Source organism: Sceloporus undulatus, chromosome 1 (genome assembly GCF_019175285.1).
Source record: "Sceloporus undulatus isolate JIND9_A2432 ecotype Alabama chromosome 1, SceUnd_v1.1, whole genome shotgun sequence".
Lineage (NCBI taxonomy): Eukaryota > Metazoa > Chordata > Lepidosauria > Squamata > Phrynosomatidae > Sceloporus > Sceloporus undulatus.
Genome location: NC_056522.1, coordinates 250663033 through 250683675, shown reverse-complemented (window position 1 = coordinate 250683675; position 20643 = coordinate 250663033). Strand labels below are relative to the sequence as shown.

Here is a 20643-nt window from a genome sequence, read left to right as displayed (position 1 = left end):
TAGGTTGGGCCAGCATCGCCTCTCATTCAAACAAGGTCCAGTGATAAGTAAACATCAACAGAAACAGGAAGCCAAGAACTCAGTGGTCCTTTATTCAAACAGTTGGTTGTTTTACAGCATGCCTCTCCTGCCTTAACTCAGTAGAGCGTGCTATGGAATTTACAGCCATTAAGGGGGGGGGTACATAGCCCTGTATTTCTTGCTCTCGTGCAAGAGGGGCAAATTGTCATGTAGAAAGCAAGTGGGGGTGAGACTGTGGTACCCATGTGCACTTCTCCCTATTGTTCTAACATTGAGTGTCCCTACTGCTCTTCACATAGCCACCAGTGGTGTAGTGGAGCCAGGACGTATGGCATCAAATCACCATGTTTTTTTGACTTGCAGGAACAACAACATCAGTCATCACCTCTCAAAGTTTCCCTGTTCCACTGAACTTAACTACAACCTTAACAGGAGCTGGATGCAAGTGAGGTGGGGGGATTTTTTCCAATACAATAATCAAAGTAATTTGAAGTGGCTTTGCATTTAATAGTCAATTAAGATCTACTAGACAAAAGACTAACTCCTGGTGGAGGTGAAAACTGCTGGAACTGGTTTGTTGATAGGGCTCAATACAGTTTCTGACATTTCTTGTCTCTCCTTGGGGGTGTAGCTACAGAAACTGTTGTTGCCATAATCCCCTCCACATCAGCATTTGCCACTACATTCCTGATGCCCACATTCCCAATAATGACTGGTGCTAGACTCCCCCTGATCTATGATGCTAACATTTCTCCTACATCCGTGTGTAGTGTCTGTGTGTGTCTGTGTGTGTGTATCACCTTGAATAGTGTAAGATCAGGCCTTCCTAACCTTGGCTTCTCCTTTTGGCCTTGGTTACTTAAAATGGCCCTTGAACATCCAGCACAGCAGCTCATCAGGAATGCCTCAATCTGTACCAGCCATGTTCCACAGCAGTTCCATGCCAGCTCCTTGGACAGCCATTATAGGTAATTCCACCCAGTCCCAAAAGGTGAACATCCCTGGAGGGGCGGGGGGAGGCCAAGGGAGAAAGCATCCATGGGCTACAGCATGACTAGCTGTGATCCTGAGGACAGATCCAGACCCAGGCCCAGGCCCATCAGGCTCATTCATCTTCCTGTGGCAGCTGCTGGTGCCTACTCTGATACCACAGCATGGTGGGAAGGTTTTGACAGCCTTGGTAGTGACGCTGGCGCTCCTCCTCACTGAGAGGGGGCACAGAATGGCAGGGTGCTCCTGCTAAAGTGACATTGAACAGCTGGGTTGGAACACCAGAGGCCAAGACTGCAGACCAAGGGCCCACCTGCAAGAAAGGAGAAATGACTTCACTTTGGCCTACCACTTGGTGATTCCTCCTCCTCTTAATCAAAAAATAAAATAAAATGGGGATAGGGTGAGGTAGCCATATTAGTTTGCTGCAGCAAAAACAATTGAGAGGCTTAATGTGACAACTTAATGTCTAACCAGTTTTATTTGGAATAAGTTTGCTATTTTATTTGGAAGTGCACCCTACTTATTCAAATGCAAGTACATCAGGTGCATTTCATTACTTGCATTTGGTGAAATGAGCAGGGGTCTTTTTACACTCCATAATTAAGTACCATATTTCCTCTTTAACTGCCATAGTTGTCGTTTGGTCAGAGGCACTAGAGGAGCTCCCTAGCTGAGGATCCTAAATGCCCCTCCTTGAACTGCAGATCCCAGGATTCCACAGGATGGAACCATGGCAGGTACAGTGGAACCACAGTACTATATGTGTGGTGTGAAAGGCACTAGGAATCCACAAAAGCTTATGCCAGGTAAAACTTTGTTAGTCAGCAAGAGCCTACAAAAATCATACCATTTATGCTATGTGTGGGCAATGGCACCAGAGGCAAAAGCCAGTCTTCTCCCTTCATCACAGTGTCCTGATGGGCCACAATGACACAAAAACAAAGGTCAAACCAAATTCCTTGCCATTTCTTTTGTTTCACCTTTATTTTTGTTGTCTTTTGCTCCTCCCTTTCATTGGTGTATTGCAAAGGGTAAATAAAGCCCAGTTGCTGTATTTTGATGTGTTTTTGCAGCAGTTTGGGCAATCTCTGGACAATTTCCACTCAGTTTTTTTAAAGTTTGGGAGTCCAGAGACATTGGGGGTATCTGGGAAAAGGGCACCCCTACTCCTCCCCCTCCACTCAGAGTAGGCCAGAATCCTAGTAGGGATTTACGTATACATAAATACCATAGTTACAATGCTATGCAGTGAATCTCATTTCCATCCTCAATCATGCTGCAATTGACAAGGGCCTGTTCCCCAATGGATCAGGAAGTAGCTGATTGACAGTTTGCCCACTCCTCCCATGTGTGATCTCCAGTGCAAGGAGAAGTTGTGACAGGGACCTTGTTTCTGCCTGTGACAACAGTGATTAACTTGCAACAGAATGGAGGATATAGTGTTACAAGGACATCAGAAATAACTTTGGACAACTTTCCTTAATGAAAAACTAAGAATATTCTACATTTGTATAATTTTAGGCTCTATAAGCCTCCCATGAGCAATCTCCAGTCAGAACAGAGTTCCTGTCATGATTCTCTCTTACACTGGAGATTGCTTGCAGGAGAGGCAGGTGAGACCATCAACCAGCTGCTGCTTGACTGACAGCTGAACAGACTCCTGTTAATCACAGTGTCTGCTGCCCAGTAAACGAAGACTGGAGGCTTTCACAGTGTCTGTGTAACCCATACACAGGGATTGTGAATACAAAATAGTTACACATGTGTAACTCTACATATTTGTAACTGCCCAAGAGGATTCCAGCCAGTGTTTTACCTGCTTCAAGTACATTATCCTGGTAATCTATACAAGCATCCTGAAAGGCCAGACAACAGAGTGAGCCTGATTAAGGCAGCATTGCTAGCTTCCACCTGCTCCCAGACCTGCAGTTTCATATGAAATTTCCTTGGTTTGCTGATGCTGAGTTGTATCCAGATTATGTGTGTTGCTGAGGCTGCTTTGAAATCAATAGGAAAAGTTTGCCATGACTTCTGGTATGTTCCATTGATTTCAATGGAAATGAGATAAAACTAATTTAGCTCATCTCCAGCTTGCTCAGTGTAAATGCCATACCAGTGAAATTAGTAACTCTTTTCTTGGTTATTATCTGAACTTTAAAGGAACTATCCAACGTGCTGAACCTGTTCTGGGGATAAAACCTAGATCAGATTCATCCCTTAGCCAATTGTTCAAAGCCACCTTGGATCCTGTGTTAGGAAAAAGGTGGGGTATAAAATAAATAAATAAATAAATAAATCTGGAATCACCAGCTGCCACTTGTTCAGACATTGAAAACCAACCATGGAAAGAAGTATGATCAGACAATGGCTTAGTCACATCAGAAGTCACAACACACGCTATGCACCTTGAGCTTGCTGCATAACTAAGGCTGGTTTTCATCCTAATTGATCAGACAAGCATTTCTGCCCCCAGAAACAGCATGGCAGGAGCCCTTTCTCAAGCCTGGCTAATCTGTCTCCCCTATTCACCAGGAACAGAACCCAGGAGACCCAGTTCATAAGGCTGCCTCAGTCTCTGAGCATAATCCCCTTTGAACTAAAAATACACCTGTTGCTTTTGCCACCTGCCAAAAAGCCATGTTAGCACAATGGTGTCCTCCCTGATTTTGGCACCCTGGTATATTGCTTGGAATGAATAGATATGACTAGGATTATTCAAGGAATAATAACTCATTGGAGGAATATGTGCTTTGCATAGGGATGAACCCAATTTCAATCCGTAGTCTTTCCATTAAAATGACCAGAAATGACCCTTTGCATGAGAGCTGGAGAGTCGTTTGTGATAAAGGGCTAGATGGGCAAATGATCTGATCATATAAGTGGAGTAAAATTACTTATTTAGATTACAGCTCTCCAAACCTGCAGTTCATTTGGATTACCGCTCTCCAAATCCCTTCAGGCTGAGAGATTCAAAAATTATTCAAAAATAATTTCACCCCAAGCTCTGGATATGATAGTTTTTTGTGTGCCTGTGCTCTGCTAACCTCACCATTCTCAAAGTCCTAGTGCATGGACAACCATGGACTGAAATTTACCAAATCAGTTGTGTATGTGCATTGCCAATGCCTCTTTGAAATCATGATTTTGTAGTCATACTCCCTAATTTAGGGAATATTTAGGGACCTTGAAAGTTCCTGTGAGTGACAGGGTCTTTCCTCTATCAAACGGGAAGCAGCTGGCTGACATTCTCACCACCATCCCTTATGCGAGTGATCTATGGCGAGGGGGAATTGCAACAGGGAGCCTACATCTAACTGTCACACCAGGAACAAAGATGGAAATGTCAATGAGTTGCTTCCCAATTGACAAACTCCTGTCATCTGAAGTAGCTGTTGCCTGGTAAATGGAGACTGGAGAGGTTGGGCTGGAAACACTGCTTAGCTGAGTAACTAAGGTAGCTAAGTAGGTGATACAGGATTGCAGTCATGACTCTCATCTATCTGGCTTTGCTCTTCATGTCACTTACCGGCAAGATATGCTGGAGCAGACACTGATCTGGCTTCAGCCCTGCCCAGAATTCAGCAAAGGCTGACCCGCCAGTGGTGGCTCCGGTGCTACGAACCAGCACCACATTGGGATGGCGTCGTGATGCCCGTAGTTTCTTTGCCAGTGGCCCCGGATAGCTCTGGTCAAGGAAGAGGAGGACCCTGCGGGCATTGCAGTTTTCCAGGTCAGCTAAAAGCTCTGTGATGGGGTACCGCTCCTTTGGATCAGCCTGTTAGAAGAAAGGTGGGTGAGTGGATAAAGCAGTTCACCAGCACCTGCCCCTTTGTCACAACCCCTCACCCCACCCTACAACTCTATAGTTCAGAGATCAAGGGAATTCCACTGCCTGGGAGTTAAAAGGAGTGGATTAAGTAAGAAAGAGCAGGCCAGGGCCAGCACCCACTGCAAAAGCCAGTCTTGCTTTCTCCCTGAAGGCACACATGAAAGAGCTGGACAGGCCTTTGAAGAGAACAGATGAGAGGAGAGAGCCGGGTCACCACCTGCAGTTCTGTCAGCATCTCTCTGTCTTCCATTTGGGCTGTCCAGGACATGCTGAGACAGGTGGGATGACACCCCCCCCCCAACACAGCATGCCAATTCTACATCCCACTCCCAGCAAGAGTGGCTCCATTCACTTTCCACTTTCAGCCAATGAAGCCCTGGTCAATTACAGATGGCCAAATACAAGCCTAAAATGGACAGAGGACAGAACAGAATAGCTTTCTGGAAGGGACATTGCTGCCTTATAGGCATCTTTGTAGTTTCCTCCTAAACCCAGTCTCAGATTTTCTTGCTCCTCCATGACAACTGAATTTCTGTTATGGAGTGCAGCCATGGATATTCAATAGGGAAAACAGCCCTGATATCCACCTTGAGGAAAACTCAGTGGGAGAGCATTCTCAACCATACCTGGAAGCAGTAGGCCAACACAGCACACAAGACAGCCTTGTGCTCTGCCAGAAGGTGGAAGATCAGTAGGAACAGAAGGGGAAGTAGTCACTTTACATTGCCTAATAGCAGAACTGGCCCTGAAAATGTTCTGTGAAAACAAATGTCAGGTTCCTTTGAGCTGCAGAGATTAGGTGGCTTGTGATGTTTTGTAATGGGAATGGAAGGTGCAAAGACTGGTGCCAGGCTAGATGAAGGCAGCCCTTTATAAGGATCCTAGGGGACACCTATCCAGGCCCCAAACAGACAACCTGCCCCCCACCCCATTTTCACCCTGACCTCACTCACAATGCCATTATGGTTGGCATCCCACAGGAGCATGGTGCCATCACTAGCTGCTGGGCTGTTGAAGTAGAGGACGAGGGAGTCTGCACAATGGAGGCTCCGGCAGAGCAAAGCTAGGTGGGAACGGATGGCCAGCTTCTCCGTGGCAGGATGCACATCACCCATCTCCACAGCCACTGCCCAGGAAAGAAGAGGGAAAGGGCTGCTGACCCTCTGCATCATGGATCTGTTACTTCCCCTCTGATTTCCAATATTCTTTTTCCAACTATTTTAAAGAACCACCCATCATTATTCTGCCCTTTAGGGAAGGAAACACCCATTGTTTCCACATGAAAACATGTGCTAGGCTCTCACATTGAAAAAAAGTCTTTCTGTTTGTGTCATTCAGGTTGGCCATCCTTTTTTTATTTTTATTTTTTAGAAAAGGGGGCCTCACGAGGTCATCCCCATCCCCATCAATGTTTGACTGCTTGTGCTTTCATACCCAACAGTCTATCAAGGTAGCAATGGTAACACTCTGAAATGCAAGAGCCTATGAAGAATGTTGGGACCAAGGAGGTGATGGAGGAGGGCAAAAGTTTTGGAAAACTTTCATTTTGGACTACAACTCCCAGGATCCTCTGGCTGGGGCAAACTGGGAGTCACAGTCCAGCCTCTCCCACTTTTTCCTAGCTCTAGGGAAGTGCATGGAATAAACTCAACCAATATTGACACTCAAGGGATCCTGGTCTCTGACCACAAGTATTGATAACTAAGTTACTTTCTCAGAAAATCTAGGGCCTTTCCCCAACACCGTTGATGGGACAGCTAGCACTCTTCCACTGGTACCTGAGGCCTGCCCTTCACTGGCAAAGAAGGCCTTGATGTGCTCTTGACGGAAACCATTCCGTCGAAGCATCTGGTAGAAGAGCAGCAGGTTCTGGGCATGGTGAGGGTAGGTCACTTGCTCCTGCCAGCCACCTAAGGGGAGAAGCAATATCAGCAACCCAGGTAATTGGGGAGGGCAGGAGAGACACCCCAGTTGAAAGGGTTCAAGAAGAAAAATAGATAGCACGTATCATTAACAATGCTGTTTTTGTACCAACTGCTGCTCTTTGTACTAACTCAAGTTTCCAAGCACTCTTCAAAGACAGCCCCATGTCAAGTGCATTACTAATCCAAATGGGATATAGCCAAGGCATGTGATACCATGCTGGGATCAGGCACCTCTAGGGATGAGCCCAGTTGGCACACCAGCTTTAAGTGTTCCAAAGCACTTCTGGCCACACAGAACCTAGATCTCCAGGTTCAAAAAATGAGTGCAGGAATGCACCCAAACTGCAGACCTAATGTAAGTCCATCTCTATTCCCTAATTTGACTTTTTACTGACCAGAGGCATCTCTGTTTTGTATAGACTGAGCTTCAGTTTGTTTGCCCTCATCCAGTCTACTACTGATGCAAAACACTAGTTTAGAACCAAAACAGCTTCCTTGGGAGTTAGGTGGAAAGGAGAAAAAGAGTTGGGTGTCATCAGCATAGTGACAGAATCAAGCCCCATACTTCTGGATAGCATCTTCCAACACTTTCAGGTAGATTTTGAATAGTATGGGGACAGAATGGAGTCTTGCAAGATCCCTCAGACCAAAGGCCAAGATACTGAACAGGAATACCCCAGCACTACCTTCTGGGCTTGGCCTTCAGGAAGGAATAGAGCCACAGTCATAGGGCCTCCGAGTCCCATCCCAGACAGACAAATAGACCAGAAGGACACCATGACTGATCAAAAGATGCTTATAGGTCCAGCAGAACCAACAAGGCACACTTCCCCTGTCTAATTTCTGGTGTAGGTTGTCCACCAAAGTGGTCTCTGTCATAACCAAGCCAGAAACAATTTTGAAATGGATCAAGATAATCCATTTCATTTATAAATCTCTAGAAGCTAAGAGGCTATCATGGGTTGTATAATGTGTTGTGTCTGGCCCTTTTAATGAGACAAGGAAGGCAAGGGTCTAGTTGACATGTGGTAACTCTCACTTCTCCTAAGACCCTGTCCACATTCTCTGCACAAATTAAAAAAGAATCATTTTTATTTGACAAAGAAGTATTAAGTTTACATGCCCTGGGACTAATCTTGCCTTTCAAAGATAGGCCTTTTATGCCTATGTCCAGCAAAAGAAAGCAAGAGACTCTACAGGTTGAAGCTATGATTGGATTCATTATCTTCTAAGGCATCCCTTTGCCCTAGGGGGAAAAAATCTCAGACTCCCACCTTCCCCTGCCACAGATCCAGATGTAAATCAGCCCCCCCCCCATTCCATAGGCCACACACCTGCAATCAGCACTGCATGGTCACATGTCTGATACATGCGGCATGATTTATACATAGGGAGCTGCTGACGATGGCACCGCCGGGTATTCTTGTTGAGCTCACAGTAGGCAGCTGTGGAACTGGAGCTAACCAGGGGCAGAGGCTGAGGACATGGACTGAATCCACGGAGATCTGCAAAAGGAAGGAACAAGCTGGGGCAGGGTGGGAGCAGGAGTTGTCCTTAAGATGGATGTTGGAAATAAGGAAAGCAGGGAAGGTATTTTGGGACATAGACGTAGGTAAGTCTCCCTTATGGAGAGCTAGTATGGTGTACAAGTTTAAATGTTTGGTTATGGCTCTGGAGATCAAGGTTTGAATCTCTACTCAGCCATGGAAACTCACTGGGTGACCTTGGTCAAGTCACACTCTCAGACTCAGAGGAAGGCAACGGCACAGTGGTGTCACTAGGAGGGTGCGGCATGTGTGGACCACACCAAGTGACGCCTTAAGGAAGCATTGGGCTGTGGCATTCATCTGCTTCCCTTTAAAATGCTTTAAAAGATGGTGGGAGAGGGGTGAGGCTCAGTGGGAGGAGAAAGGAGAGGCCCCAGAGTTTTTAAAAATTCAAATGTATATGCAAATACATTTAGGTTGTGCATATTATATTGTTATTTGAAAGTATAATTTTAATTTTGCTAGTTGTTTATGTAACAACTATTAGCATTACACTCAGTGCTATATGGGAATTATGATTTATGAGTAACATTAATGCAAAAAAGCATTACTAAGGATTCTGTATAGTATGAAACAGGAGGAGGTCAATGGGAGGAGTGACACCATGAGTTGCTGTACCAGACACCAATCCTAGGGATGCCACTGCAAAGGCAAATCCTCTCTGAATAAATCTTGCCAAGGAAAGCCTGTGATAGGTTCACTTTAGAATTGCCATAAGTTGGAAACAACTTGAAGGCACACAATGCACACATGTCTTTTTTTCTGGATACTGAAGAAGTTGTTATTCCCTTCCTCCCGCTGCAATACCCAATCATACAACTATACAGCCATACAACCACACAGTGCCCAACCATACAGACCCAGAAGCCATGTGTGTTCATTCAGTACCACATTCTAAGCAAGCAGAATCAGAGAGGCATCTGTCTACATCCCTGAAGGCAGACACAAATAATTACATCAGTGATGAGACCTCTGGAGACCCCCGCAGATCTCAATGCTGCTGTAATAATTTTGTATCCAGCTACAATAACATAACCAGAGACTACTCTGATCCTGCCTTTACTCCATGAAGCAGGATATGGGCCATGGAAAGAGGTCCAGAAGCAGTATGGTATGTCAAGGGGGGATATATGGCTCAGTTTAGTGTAGGTCCACTAAGCTACACTAAGCCACACAGGATTGCAGCCAATGTGTGGGCTGAGGTAGGGACAAAGACAGATTCAGGACAATGAATTCTGATACAATCCCTGCATACAAACACTTATCCTGCAAGGCTCACCCAGAGTCTGCAAAAGTTATTTTCCCATGTTCTGGGCTCTCTCTGAACACATATTCTGTGTTGTTCCACTACCTATTTGCCAACCTTTTGACATCTCAAACCCATCTGTAAAGTGGAAACAGTCCCCCACTTACAATCTTAGCATAGTAAGGCTTCCAAATTCATTTAATGTTCAAGGTCAGGAAGATTCAGGTTTCCTCCCTGCAGCCACGTTTTCCCCAGCAGCCCTTTAAAAGGAAGTTCTTATGAGATATGGCTCATATTAGCAGAGACAGCAGGTTTACTAAGAAGAGGAAATGCTAGATGGATGCTTTCCACTCTCCATCCCTCATAATTACTAGGATGCTTCCCTCTGAATACTAATCCAAATACCTACCCATGCAGTGTAACTTCTGCAGGTGTTTGGGGTCATGGGCTGCCACCACTGTGGGTAGAAAGTGGATTTCACAGAGCCCAACTGGGGCCTCCTCCCTGCGAACACGCTCTGATGACCGCTGGCTTCGTCCCTTGCCATGTCCTGGCCTGCGCTTCAGCTGGTTCTCACAATGGTTCCTCTGAGCAGGGGTCAAGCACTCATAGCTGCCTGCAGGAAAATCATGAGCACATTTGAAATAAAAACCCCACAGAAGCTCCAAAGGGGCTTTTCTGTTAAAGAAAAAAACAAAAATAAAATCCATACCAGCTGACTATTTCAATGATACTTGAACTAGGTGGACAAACGGTGCTATTCTCTCAATTGAAAAAAATAACCAAAGTACGACCACTGCCTGGACTGGTTAGAGGAATGTGGGAGTTACAGTCAAACATTTTAATTTTTCAAAGCTCCAAAAAAGACCATTCAGGGCCTTGTGTTAGCTCCTCCAAACTCCAAGCTTCCTTCACATCAAAGCAATAAAGGATCAAACTTGAGTGCCATACATGATATCCCATTGGCTGTGTCTAAAAAAACCCAAAAGCCAGTTAAAGATGGGTGTAACATTAGGCCAGCTATACATATACACAATAGGGATGTGGGTACAGTGGTGTGGCCTACACCAGGTGATACTGCAGAAGGGAGTGTACACCCGATGGGGCAATGCACCCTGTGGGACTAGAACAGCTGCTGGGTGAGCGAGAAAAGGTGTCACCTCCCTTTCTAACTTGCTCAGTAGCTGATCAAGATCCTGACCAAGCTGTCAAGGGCCTCAAGACTGTCCCCCAGTAGTGGCTGCTGCTGCAGGAGTGGGGGGTAATGCCTTCCATTTAGGGTCTGGCATGGCTGTTCGCCCAAGCAGCCACACCAGATCCTAAACAGAAGGCACTGTACCCACCCACCCCTCAGCAGTGGTCTGGCCAAGTAGCAGCCAGCCAGCTGGGGAGCAAGTGAGAGAGACAATGGGAGGAAAGGGCAGGATGCTGCCCCCTCCCCTTCCACACTAAGTGACACCAATCACACTAATGCCACTGATACATACTGTAAATGAAATAAAGAAATAAAAACCAAAGTTGGAATTCACTAGGGCAGTTATGAATGCATAATCTAGAGTTATTCATTCATGACTAGTTTGCTTCATAATCCCTACATATTCAGTAGTTTAGAGAATATATAAGGGCCATGAAAGTCCCCACTCACCAGGGAGCAGCTACCGTGAGTGAACAGGGTCAGTTCCCTTGTTGATTGGGAAGCAAGTGACTGGTGTTTTCACACACGCACCATGGCAAGCTATCTCTGCTGTGAAGGGAAACCAATTGCTCACAGAATAGGAAATGTAAGTCAGCTGCCTCCTGACTAACAGGAGAAAAAATCCCTGTCACTCGCAATGGCTGCTGTCTGCCAGATTGCAGGAATTTAAGGTGGTTACATAGCTAAATAGGTGTTACAGATTGGGACAGCACTCTTTCTCTCTCTTGAGCAATTTATTGCTGGTAGGAGATTCTGGAGAGTCTGTGGGGCCTGGGCAGTCCTTGCTGAGTTTATTATCATCAGTATCTGGCAAGAGTTTGGGAGGAAGTCAAGATGAAGAGGAAACGAATGAATGGAAAAGGATGCTAAAGGTTGCGGGCTGCCCTCTTTTCATATTTCAAAGCTTTACAGGAAGAGATTGAGCTATAAGCCTGAGAAATCTAACCCTTACAAAGCACCAACCTCCACATAATCCACACCCCTCTCCTTAACTACCACCAGGCAGACCAGGAGCTCTTTCGTACTACAGAATTTATAGTGCTGTAATTCAACTTTAACTGTCATGGCTGGGTCCTATAGGCTCCCATGATTTGCAGTTTGATCAGAGACACCAGAGGAGCTCCCTGGCTGAGCATTTCACATGGCTGTCCCTCAGCTGCCAGTCCTGAGATTCCATAGGATGAAACCATGGCAGGTGAAGTGGAATCATGGCATTATAACTGGGTGGTATGAAATGGTCTCAGAGCAAAGAACAGAGCAGAGAACAAGAATAGTTTCTAAGGAGTCGAAGGCTTCCATGGCCAGCATTCATAGTTTTTTGTGGGTTTTTCGGGCTATGTGGCCATGATCTAGAAGAGTTTCTTCCTGATGTTTCGCCAGCATCTGTGGCTGGCATCTTCAGAAAAACATGGCCACATAGCCTGAAAAACTCACAAAAAACTATAGTTTCTAAGGAACTACAGCTGGTCCTAGCCATTCCTTTTGGGCCCTAAAAGTCTGCAAATGGAAGGACTTTGGCATTGTGCAGTTTTAAAGCGGTTAATGAGGTTCAGCAGTGAGCCTATCATCCTCACTTCTAGAGTCAGTATTGGACAGGATCCTTTAACCCAGGAGAAAGCAGAATGTAGCCCCGCAGATGTTGTTGGGCTGCAACTCCCACCATCCCCTACCATTGGCTGTGGATGAAAATTTTAATCCACCAAAATCTAGAGTGGCCCACTTTCCCACCCCTTCCTAAGCACTTCTGTCTCCTGGGGCATTCTTCACCCTTAGAAGTTACTAGCCAGTAATTTTATGCCTGATCTCTCTCCTCATATTTTCTGTTTACACAATATTTGCAGCCTCATGTTGAGTATTGCCTTCAGCTGAGTACTTGGGTTAAGCTGCAAGCAACGGGATGCTGCATTTGAGATGACCTGAATGCTTCTCAATAACATGTCCTCCCAATGCAAAGGGATCTTGTAGCACCTTTGCAACAGTTCACTCCATGTATCTGAGGAAGTAGATCAAGTCTATGAAAGCTTATGCTACAACTTCTTTTGCACAATTAGTCTCTAAGGTACTACAAGATCCCCCTGCACACTGACATTCCAGTCTAACACTGCTCTGTCCCTGAATGTCCTTCTGATATTTCTATGGTGCATTTTGCTCAACAGCCAATGGCTGTATTGGAAGCCAAGCCAACGCAACCTCGAGGGCACATTGGAGGGTGGCCTTCATGGACTCGATCTCATAGAATCCTACAGTTGGAAGAGACCACAAGGGCCATCCATTCCAACCCTCAGCCAAAACGCAGGAAGACACAGTCAGGCTGGATAATGCAAAGGAACTTCCAACTGAAGAATGTCCCGGGGTCAGAAGTGTTAAAGCAGAAGTGGACAAAGCGGGTCATCCACAGCCAATGGTGGGGGAGGATGGGAGCTGCAGTCCAACAACATCTGGGGGATCACATTCTGCCCTCTCCTGGGTTAAGGAATGCTGTGCAACACAACTGACTCTAGGAGTGAGGGGGGTTAGGCTCAGTGCTGAAACTCAATAGCTGCTCTAATACTGGAGTTTATCAGACAAGGGAAATTGGAAGTATAATCCAATGGCAATCCGGACGAAATCATGGGTTTTATGCCGCCAGCCTTTCTCACACCGATACGGGGGCTGTATGAGGTTATATATAGGAGGTTTTGTTTTTAAAACTTTGTAATTTTAATGTGTCATATTGTTTTAACTTGGACTGTTTTAAATCTTGTTGGCCGTCTTGAGCCCCTGTACTGGGAGTAAGGTGGGAAACAAACAGAAAAGATAAATAATAATAACAATAACAATAATCCTGGTAGAATTGAAAGATATAGCTGTGTTAGTTGGTAGCATGAGCGCTTTCCTAGACTTAAATCTACTGCCTCAGATGCAGTTGGTGGAGAGGAAGATGCATCTGAGGAAATAGACTTTAGTGTATGAACTTTCATGCTGCTAACTTCTCTCTTTTAGTGAGTCTCAAAGGTGCTACAAGATCTCTTCACATACTGAAAAAGAATAATTGGCAGCATGAGCTTTTGTAGACTTCAATTTACTTCCTCAGATCCATTCCTTAAATGCATCTGGGGAGGTAGATTTAAGTCTAGGAAGGCTCATGCTGCCAAGCTCTTTCTTTCAGTGAGTCTCAAAGGAGCTACAAGATCTCTCCGCAGACTGATTCTAGGACTGACACGGCTATATCTTTGAAGTCTTTCTTTCAATGAATCTCAAAGGTGCCAGAAGATCTCACAACAACAACAACAACAACAACAACAACAACAACAACAGTAGTAGTACTCCTTCACCAAAAGCATCTGAGGAAGTAGACTGAATTTGATAGGAAAGCTCTCATGCTGCCAACTTCTTTCTTTCAGTGAGTCTCAAAGGTGCCACACAAGCTGTCTCTATGTACTGAAAGGAAGACATTGGCAGCAGGAGGGCTTTTGTAGCCTTGAGGCTGTTTCCTCAGATGCATTTCTTCCCCTGCCTTCCTCAAATGCACCTGAGGAAGTGGAGCAGACTTCAGTCTAGGGACTCTCTCATGCTTCTTTCTTCCCGTGAGTCTCAGAGGGGCGACAGGCTCTCTCTCTTGGCAGCAGGGACTTTCCTAGTCCTCCAAGGCAGGCGCCGGGGGAGCCTGGGGAGGCTGGAGCGCTGGAGGGAGAGCCGTCGGTCGGGGAGCCGCTCACTCACCCAGGTAGAGCCGGTGTCGGCTGCGGCACCTTCGGGGGCTGACGTTGAAGTCGACGTAGAAGAGGAGCAGCGGGTGCCCGAAGCTGGCGCCGGGGCTGGGGTCCAGCACCAGGATGGCGTCCCGCCCCGACGGAGCCCCCGACCAGGAGGAGGAGGAGGCGGGAGGGCCGGGCCCCGTTGCCCCGCCGCCGCCGCCGCCGCTGCTGCTCTGGTTCCTGCTGTGGGCCAAGGAGAAGGGCTCTCCGGCTCCCGCTCCGTCTCCCCATCCGTCGGGCAGCAGGGCCCGGACCTTGTGCCCCGGGAGGCGGGCGGGCTCCGAGACGTAGACGGCGGCGGCGGCGGCGGGGCCGGGGCCCTGCGGGGCGAGGCTGGCCAGGCGCCGGCACTGCTCCCGGGGAAGCAGCCCCCCGCGCTCCGGGCACCGCGCCCCCGAGGCCGCCTGCCGCAGCGCCCCCCAGGCCCAGCGGGAGACCCGGCTCTCCGAGAAGAAGAGCCGCCCCGACGGGGGCCCCGCAGCAGCAGCAGCAGCAGCCCCGGGAGGCGCGGGGGAAGAAGGGGCAGCCCACCAGCAGGGAAGGCACGCCGACAGCAAGCCCAACAGCAGCGGCGGCAGCAGCAGCAGAGGCATCGGAGGGGCCATCGGGAGACGGGAGGTGCCCCGACGCCTCGCTCGCTCTCTCTGCGGAGATGGACCCCGGGCTCAGCCCGCCCCCAAAAGAGGGAAAAAGAGGAGGAGGAGGAGGAGGAGGAGGGGGCCGCGTCCCTCCCCGTCCCACCACCTCTCTATCTCTCTCTCTGGCACCTTTGAGACTTAACTGAAAGGAAGAATTATATAACCCTGTTAGTCTATAGAATCAGTATATTGTATAAAGAGATCTTGGAATCATAGAATCATGGAGATGGAAGAGACCGCAAGCCCCACCCAACTGAACCCCCTTCTGCCATGCAGGAACTCCCAGTCAAAGCATCCCCACTGACAGATGGCCAGCCAGCCTCTGTTAAGAAGGGAGACTTTTCAAAGCAGTGTGTTCCCCTGTCGAACAGCCCTGACTGTCGGGACGTTCCTCCTAACGTTGAGGTGGAATCTCTTTTCCTGGAGCTTGCACCCACTGTTCCGGGTCCTGTTCTCTGGAGCAGCAGAAAACAAGCTTCCTCCCTCCTCAATATGACACCCTTTCACGTTTTTAAGCAGGGCTATCATATCACCTCTTAACCTTCTTTTCTCCAGGCTAAACATCCCCAGCTCCCTGAGTCTTTCCTCATAGGACATCTTTGAAACTCACTGAGAGAAAGAAGTTGGCGGCATGAGAGCTTTCCTATAGACTTCAGTCTGCTTCCTCATAGGAGTAGTAATTCATACTGTGACATTCTCCCAAGACGCAGGTTGTGCTTTGAGTAAACTGGATTCAGCCTCAAGACTGGCTGCCTAGGCTTTTACAATGGCAAGCAGTGTATCTGCACTATTAAAACTTGTGTCCCAATGGCACCCATATCTCACCTTGCTCCAGGGACAAATGCTTTGCTTACATCTTATTTAGATAGTTCCAGCCTTCTTTATATGAGTCTCTCTTTGGAAGATACTGAGGAATTTCAGCCGGCCCAGAGAGCTGTAGCCAATGCCTCGACTGGGGCTGATGGCAGGGAAAACCCAGCTTCCTTTGGACAAGACTTCCGCTGGCTACTGGCCTTTTCCAGGAAACATTCAAAATGCATCTTATAAGCCCTGTACAGCTTGGATGTATGTAGCTTGCGTGAAGGGCAATGTTCATCCAGTGAAGCCAGTCTTTAGATCCATCTACTTGGACTGTAGTTTGCAAACCCTTTCCCTCCACCACTCCCTTCTCCTTCTGTGTCTTGTCTTTTTAGACTGTAAGCCCGAGGGCAGGGAATCGTCTAACTAAAAGATTGTATGTACAGCGCTGTGTAAATTTACAGTGCTTCATAAATAAAGAATAATAATAATAATAATAATAATAATAATAATAATAATGGCGTATTCTGAAATAAACCAGTCATTTTCAAAGATGTCACAAGACTACTTTTTCCTTTTAATACTGAAATTAACATGGCTACTTGTTTGAAAATCTCTCACCTCATCATCTTCAAAGTGCTAGTTGTGAGGCTATCAACTGTAGCAAGCCAAAGCTGACCTAGGGCAGCATTTTGGTGCCAAAGTGGCCAGCCAGGTGCCCAAAGAAGGCCAGTAGGCAGAACATAAGGGTAAGAGCAGCCTTCAACTCTAGAGGAGATGGATGTCGGGAGGAAGCTGTATCTGACATCCCTGGAGCTTTGGAGGCAAAACAGAATAAGATATTTAATACATTTCAGATAATCTGCTTTTTTCAAAAAGCACCGTTGTCTCTTGCTCTCACACACAACATTAGCCTTGCTCTCATGGCCTTCTAGAGGTTGCTATATTTAGCATGCTGAGCCCCTTCAGCAGTATAGGCAAACACATGACACCAAGGTCTGGGAACTTGTGGCTCTCCAGATGTTTCTTGACTGCACCTCCCATCATCTTTCGCCACTGCCTCTGGTGGCCACAACTGATGGAAGGTGCAATTCAATATTATCTGGAGCAATACACTTTCTATCCACCCTTTGATGAGACAGTTCATGCCTTTCCCCTACTTCTCACCACACTGTTATACTGGAATGCCCCTTGCAGGGATTGCCATCCGCATCATCTGTTAAAACAAATTTAAGGCCTCAAATATTTGTAGGAAAAGGGAAAGGCCCCCTCTCTCCATGTCCATATAACCTCACTATGTTTCCCCTACCTCTCTATGCATGGACTGTGCACTTTGTGTTTTGATGGCATTTTTAAAGCCTTGCATTACCTGGAGAATTCTTGTAACAGCCTGAACGACAGTGGATTATATTATACCCAGGGCAAGAAGTATTTTAAAGAACTCGTGAGAATGCAAATTAATGCAGTAGAGACAGTGTCACAAAGGAAAAAGCCTCTGTTTTATTTTGTATGTTGTAGTTATGCTTCAAATATATGATAGAATGAATTTTAAACTTTTAAAAAGTACAGCTGGCCCTCCTTATCCACATATTTTTTCTCTCCATGGAATCAAACATCCATGGCTTGAAAATATTCCAAAAATTGTAAATTCCAAATAACAAACCTTGATTTTCCATTTTATATAAGGGACACCATTGTATTTAATGGGACTTGAGCATCCACTGATTTGGTTATCCACAGGGCATCCTGAACCAAACCCCAGCAGATAACAAGGGCCCACTGTCTGTGCTTTAAACAGAACAGATGTTTAATTGTTTTAAAAATGTTTGTAATAGTATATATTCACCTAAAACCTTTATTTAAACTATCTTGGATCCCTTGGTGGGAGAAAGACAGGGTATACATTTGAACAGGCGAATGATGATACATAAATGAATGTTGCAATGCAAGGCTGAGCCTGAGAGAACTATGGTTGGACATTACGATGGAGGTGCTGAAAGGTACTTGGCTCAATCCACTTCCCAGAATCTGAGTGTAACTTTGCCACTGCAGCTTGAAAGAGTGTTCTTCTGCATTGGAAACTGCCTGTTTGCATTAATTTCTGATTTCCCCCCCAAATGATTGCTAGAATAATGTCAATGAAAAGTATGGGATTTTCAAGTGCTGAACTTTGGGCCATCGAGAATTTCTTTCCTGCAGAATAAAACCCCAAAGGAAAGCCATGTGCGTATGATGCAAACATTGCAAGTGTCTGTCATGCTTAACTGTTAAGAAGTAGTGTGCCAGCTTTCAGTGTGGAGATTTTGAGACTGAAGAGATGCTGCAAGGTCTGGGAGGCCTTCAGCAGTGTCAACTCCTGAAATTGTTGAGTGGGCTCATGAACTGATTTTGGCATTTAGGCAAATCTCAGATTAAAAACTTGCTGAGAAACTAGAGCTGTGATTCCCAAACTTTGGCCCTCCAGATGTTTTGGACTTCAGCTCCCAGAATTTATGAATATTGGTCAACCTAGCTGGGGCTTTTGGGAGCTGAAGTCCAAAACACCTGGGTGACCAAAGTTCAGGAACCACTGTACTAGAGATACCCTAAGAACACAGTGGGTTTATAATTCATGAGCAGTTGGCTATGGAGAAGCTGTTAGCCAAGTGGGTGCTGAACTGTTTAAATGCTGACCAGGGGGAAAAAATGAGTGGATACTTCGCAGTTGATTTTGCAGCATTTTGAGCAATCAAGTGATAATTTTTTGGAATGATTCATCGCTGTTGATGAAACATGGTTACTTCACTATGATCTGGAGGCCAAACAACAGGCCTTGCAGTGATGGCAAGTGAGTTGTCCAAGACAGAAGAAAGAAATCAAAGACCCAAAAATCAGCAGGAAAAGTCGTGGCCTTAGTTTTTTGGGGATAAAGAAGGGTATTTTGATGACTGTCTTCAGAAGGGCCAAACAGTTATTGCAGAATACTACTCTAACCTGCTGTGGTCAATTAAAGGAGACACTGAAGGAATGCCTTCTTTAATCTTTAATGCTCCACCAGCTTGACAAAACAAAGGCAGATGCGGTGCATTTAAAACAATCTGGTTCTGCTCTCTAGTGAGACAAGTGGTGGAGCTAAACACAGCAGTTATCTTGAGTTGCTTTAACTCAGCAAATTCACCTTTTTCCTTTTAAGCTCTTCCATCCAGAATCAGCCACTCATTTTAAAGGAATGAGGGCAACTTTCAGAAGTCATACATTCTCTCCTGGAGGACCATGCCCTTTACCTCCCTTGGCACTCTGATTTCTCTTTATTTAAGAAGGCCTCTCAAGCTCTCTAAAGATTATGGAGAAGTTTGGTTAAGTTTATACCTTTCTTCCCAGTGCCAATTTTTCAAACCCAGAAGGTATGTTTTTCAAGCCCAGATAGAGGCTCCTGAAACGTATCAAAATTGTCTCTGTGCCCTTTAAAAGGCAAGAGATTTTTCTAAGTGAAAAAGGGGGTTTCAGGAGTATGAGGGTCCACACTTTCCCCACCCTACGTCTAAAACATTCTAAATTCAAGCTTGTTTACTACTAGGGACAGTTATTTTGGTGAAAACATTGAAGTACAGTATGCTCAACCTGACCTAGGCAAATCTATAAATTCAAGTATAACATTTAAGTGTGAAACCTGTGCAAGATGAACTTCATAATGCAGGTAAATATAAGAAGGATCCATATTCTGCAGCCAGAATACCCAGAGCCCAGAATATCAGATCTGATTTTTAATTAATATTATAAGCAGATGCCTGTATCATAATACAAAACTTTATTGTGACTACCTTACCCACATTGTCCAAGAGGGAAATCAATAGAGCTTCTGGATACATTAGCCTAAATCTAATCACTTTGTTGTTGTTAAGTGCCTTTTAGTTGATTCTGATTCATGGTGACCCCATGGATGAGATATCGCCAAGATTCCTTATCCTCCACTGCTCTGCTTAGGTCTTGCAAATGCATAGAGTCCATCCAACTATCACATGGTCTTCTTCTCTTTCTGCATCCCTCCACCTTCTGTAGCATTATTATCTTTTCCAGTGAGTCATGCCTTCTCATGATGTGGCCAAAGTATGACAGCCTCAACTTTATCGTCTTGGGTTCCAGGGAGATTTCAGGTTTGATCTGTTCTGGGACCCATTTGTCTGTCTTTTTGGCTGTCCACAGCATCCTCAGCACTCTTCTCCAGCACATTTCAAATGAATTTATTTTCCTCTTATCCACTTTCCTCACTGTCCAGATCGTGGCAACAGGGAAAAAATGGCTTATATGATTCATACTTTCGGGCTCAATTATGTATCTTTATATTTTAGGATCTTTTCTATTTCTTTCATAGCTGCCCTTCCCATTCCCAGTCTTTTGCTGATCTCTTGACTACAGTCCCCATTCTGAACAATACCTTGACCCAAGGTATGGGAACTCTTTTACTACGTATTTCTATTTCATAATTGCCAAGGATGAATTTGTGTAGCTCCTCCAGGGTCGTTATTTTTGTTTTCTTTATGTTCAGCAGTAAGCTTGACTTTTCACTTTCTTCTTTGATCTTTCTTACTAGTTGTTCCAGGTTGATTCTTCCTGTCTTCACTCCTCCTTCTTCTGTGTCCAAGCCTGCTTTTTCTATATTTTCTGCATTCAAGTTGAACAGATAAAGAGAAAAATTGGGGGGGGGGGCAATTTTGCCTTGTCTGATCCCTTTGCC

At 45.8% G+C, this 20643-nt stretch overlaps 1 protein-coding gene across 1 annotated transcript; it reads right to left on the bottom strand.

Moving 5' to 3' along the window:
* Positions 1 to 1126: 1126 nt before the first annotated feature.
* Positions 1127 to 16171, bottom strand: LOC121926089. The gene is made up of 8 exons (XM_042458724.1): positions 16141 to 16171; positions 14459 to 15137; positions 9971 to 10173; positions 8103 to 8273; positions 6622 to 6753; positions 5797 to 5969; positions 4541 to 4789; positions 1127 to 1324 (listed from the first exon to the last, which is right to left on the bottom strand). The coding sequence occupies exons 1-8, from the start codon at positions 16169 to 16171 to the stop codon at positions 1127 to 1129; spliced, it is 1836 nt and encodes a 611-aa protein (XP_042314658.1).
* Between the last annotated feature and the right edge of the window lie 4472 nt (positions 16172 to 20643).

What these genes read in the sequence shown, in the direction of transcription:
- LOC121926089 (XM_042458724.1), bottom strand. Translation starts at nt 16,171, where the DNA reads ATGCATTTTGAATGTTTCCTGGAAAAGGCCA. An exon ending in CCGACACCGGCTCTACCTGG is followed by an intron (nt 10,174 to 14,458) that starts GTGAGTGAGCGG and finishes TCCTGCAGGCAG; the next exon opens with CTATGAGTGCTTGACCCCTG. An exon ending in GCAGAAGTTACACTGCATGG is followed by an intron (nt 8,274 to 9,970) that starts GTAGGTATTTGG and finishes TTCCTTTTGCAG; the next exon opens with ATCTCCGTGGATTCAGTCCA.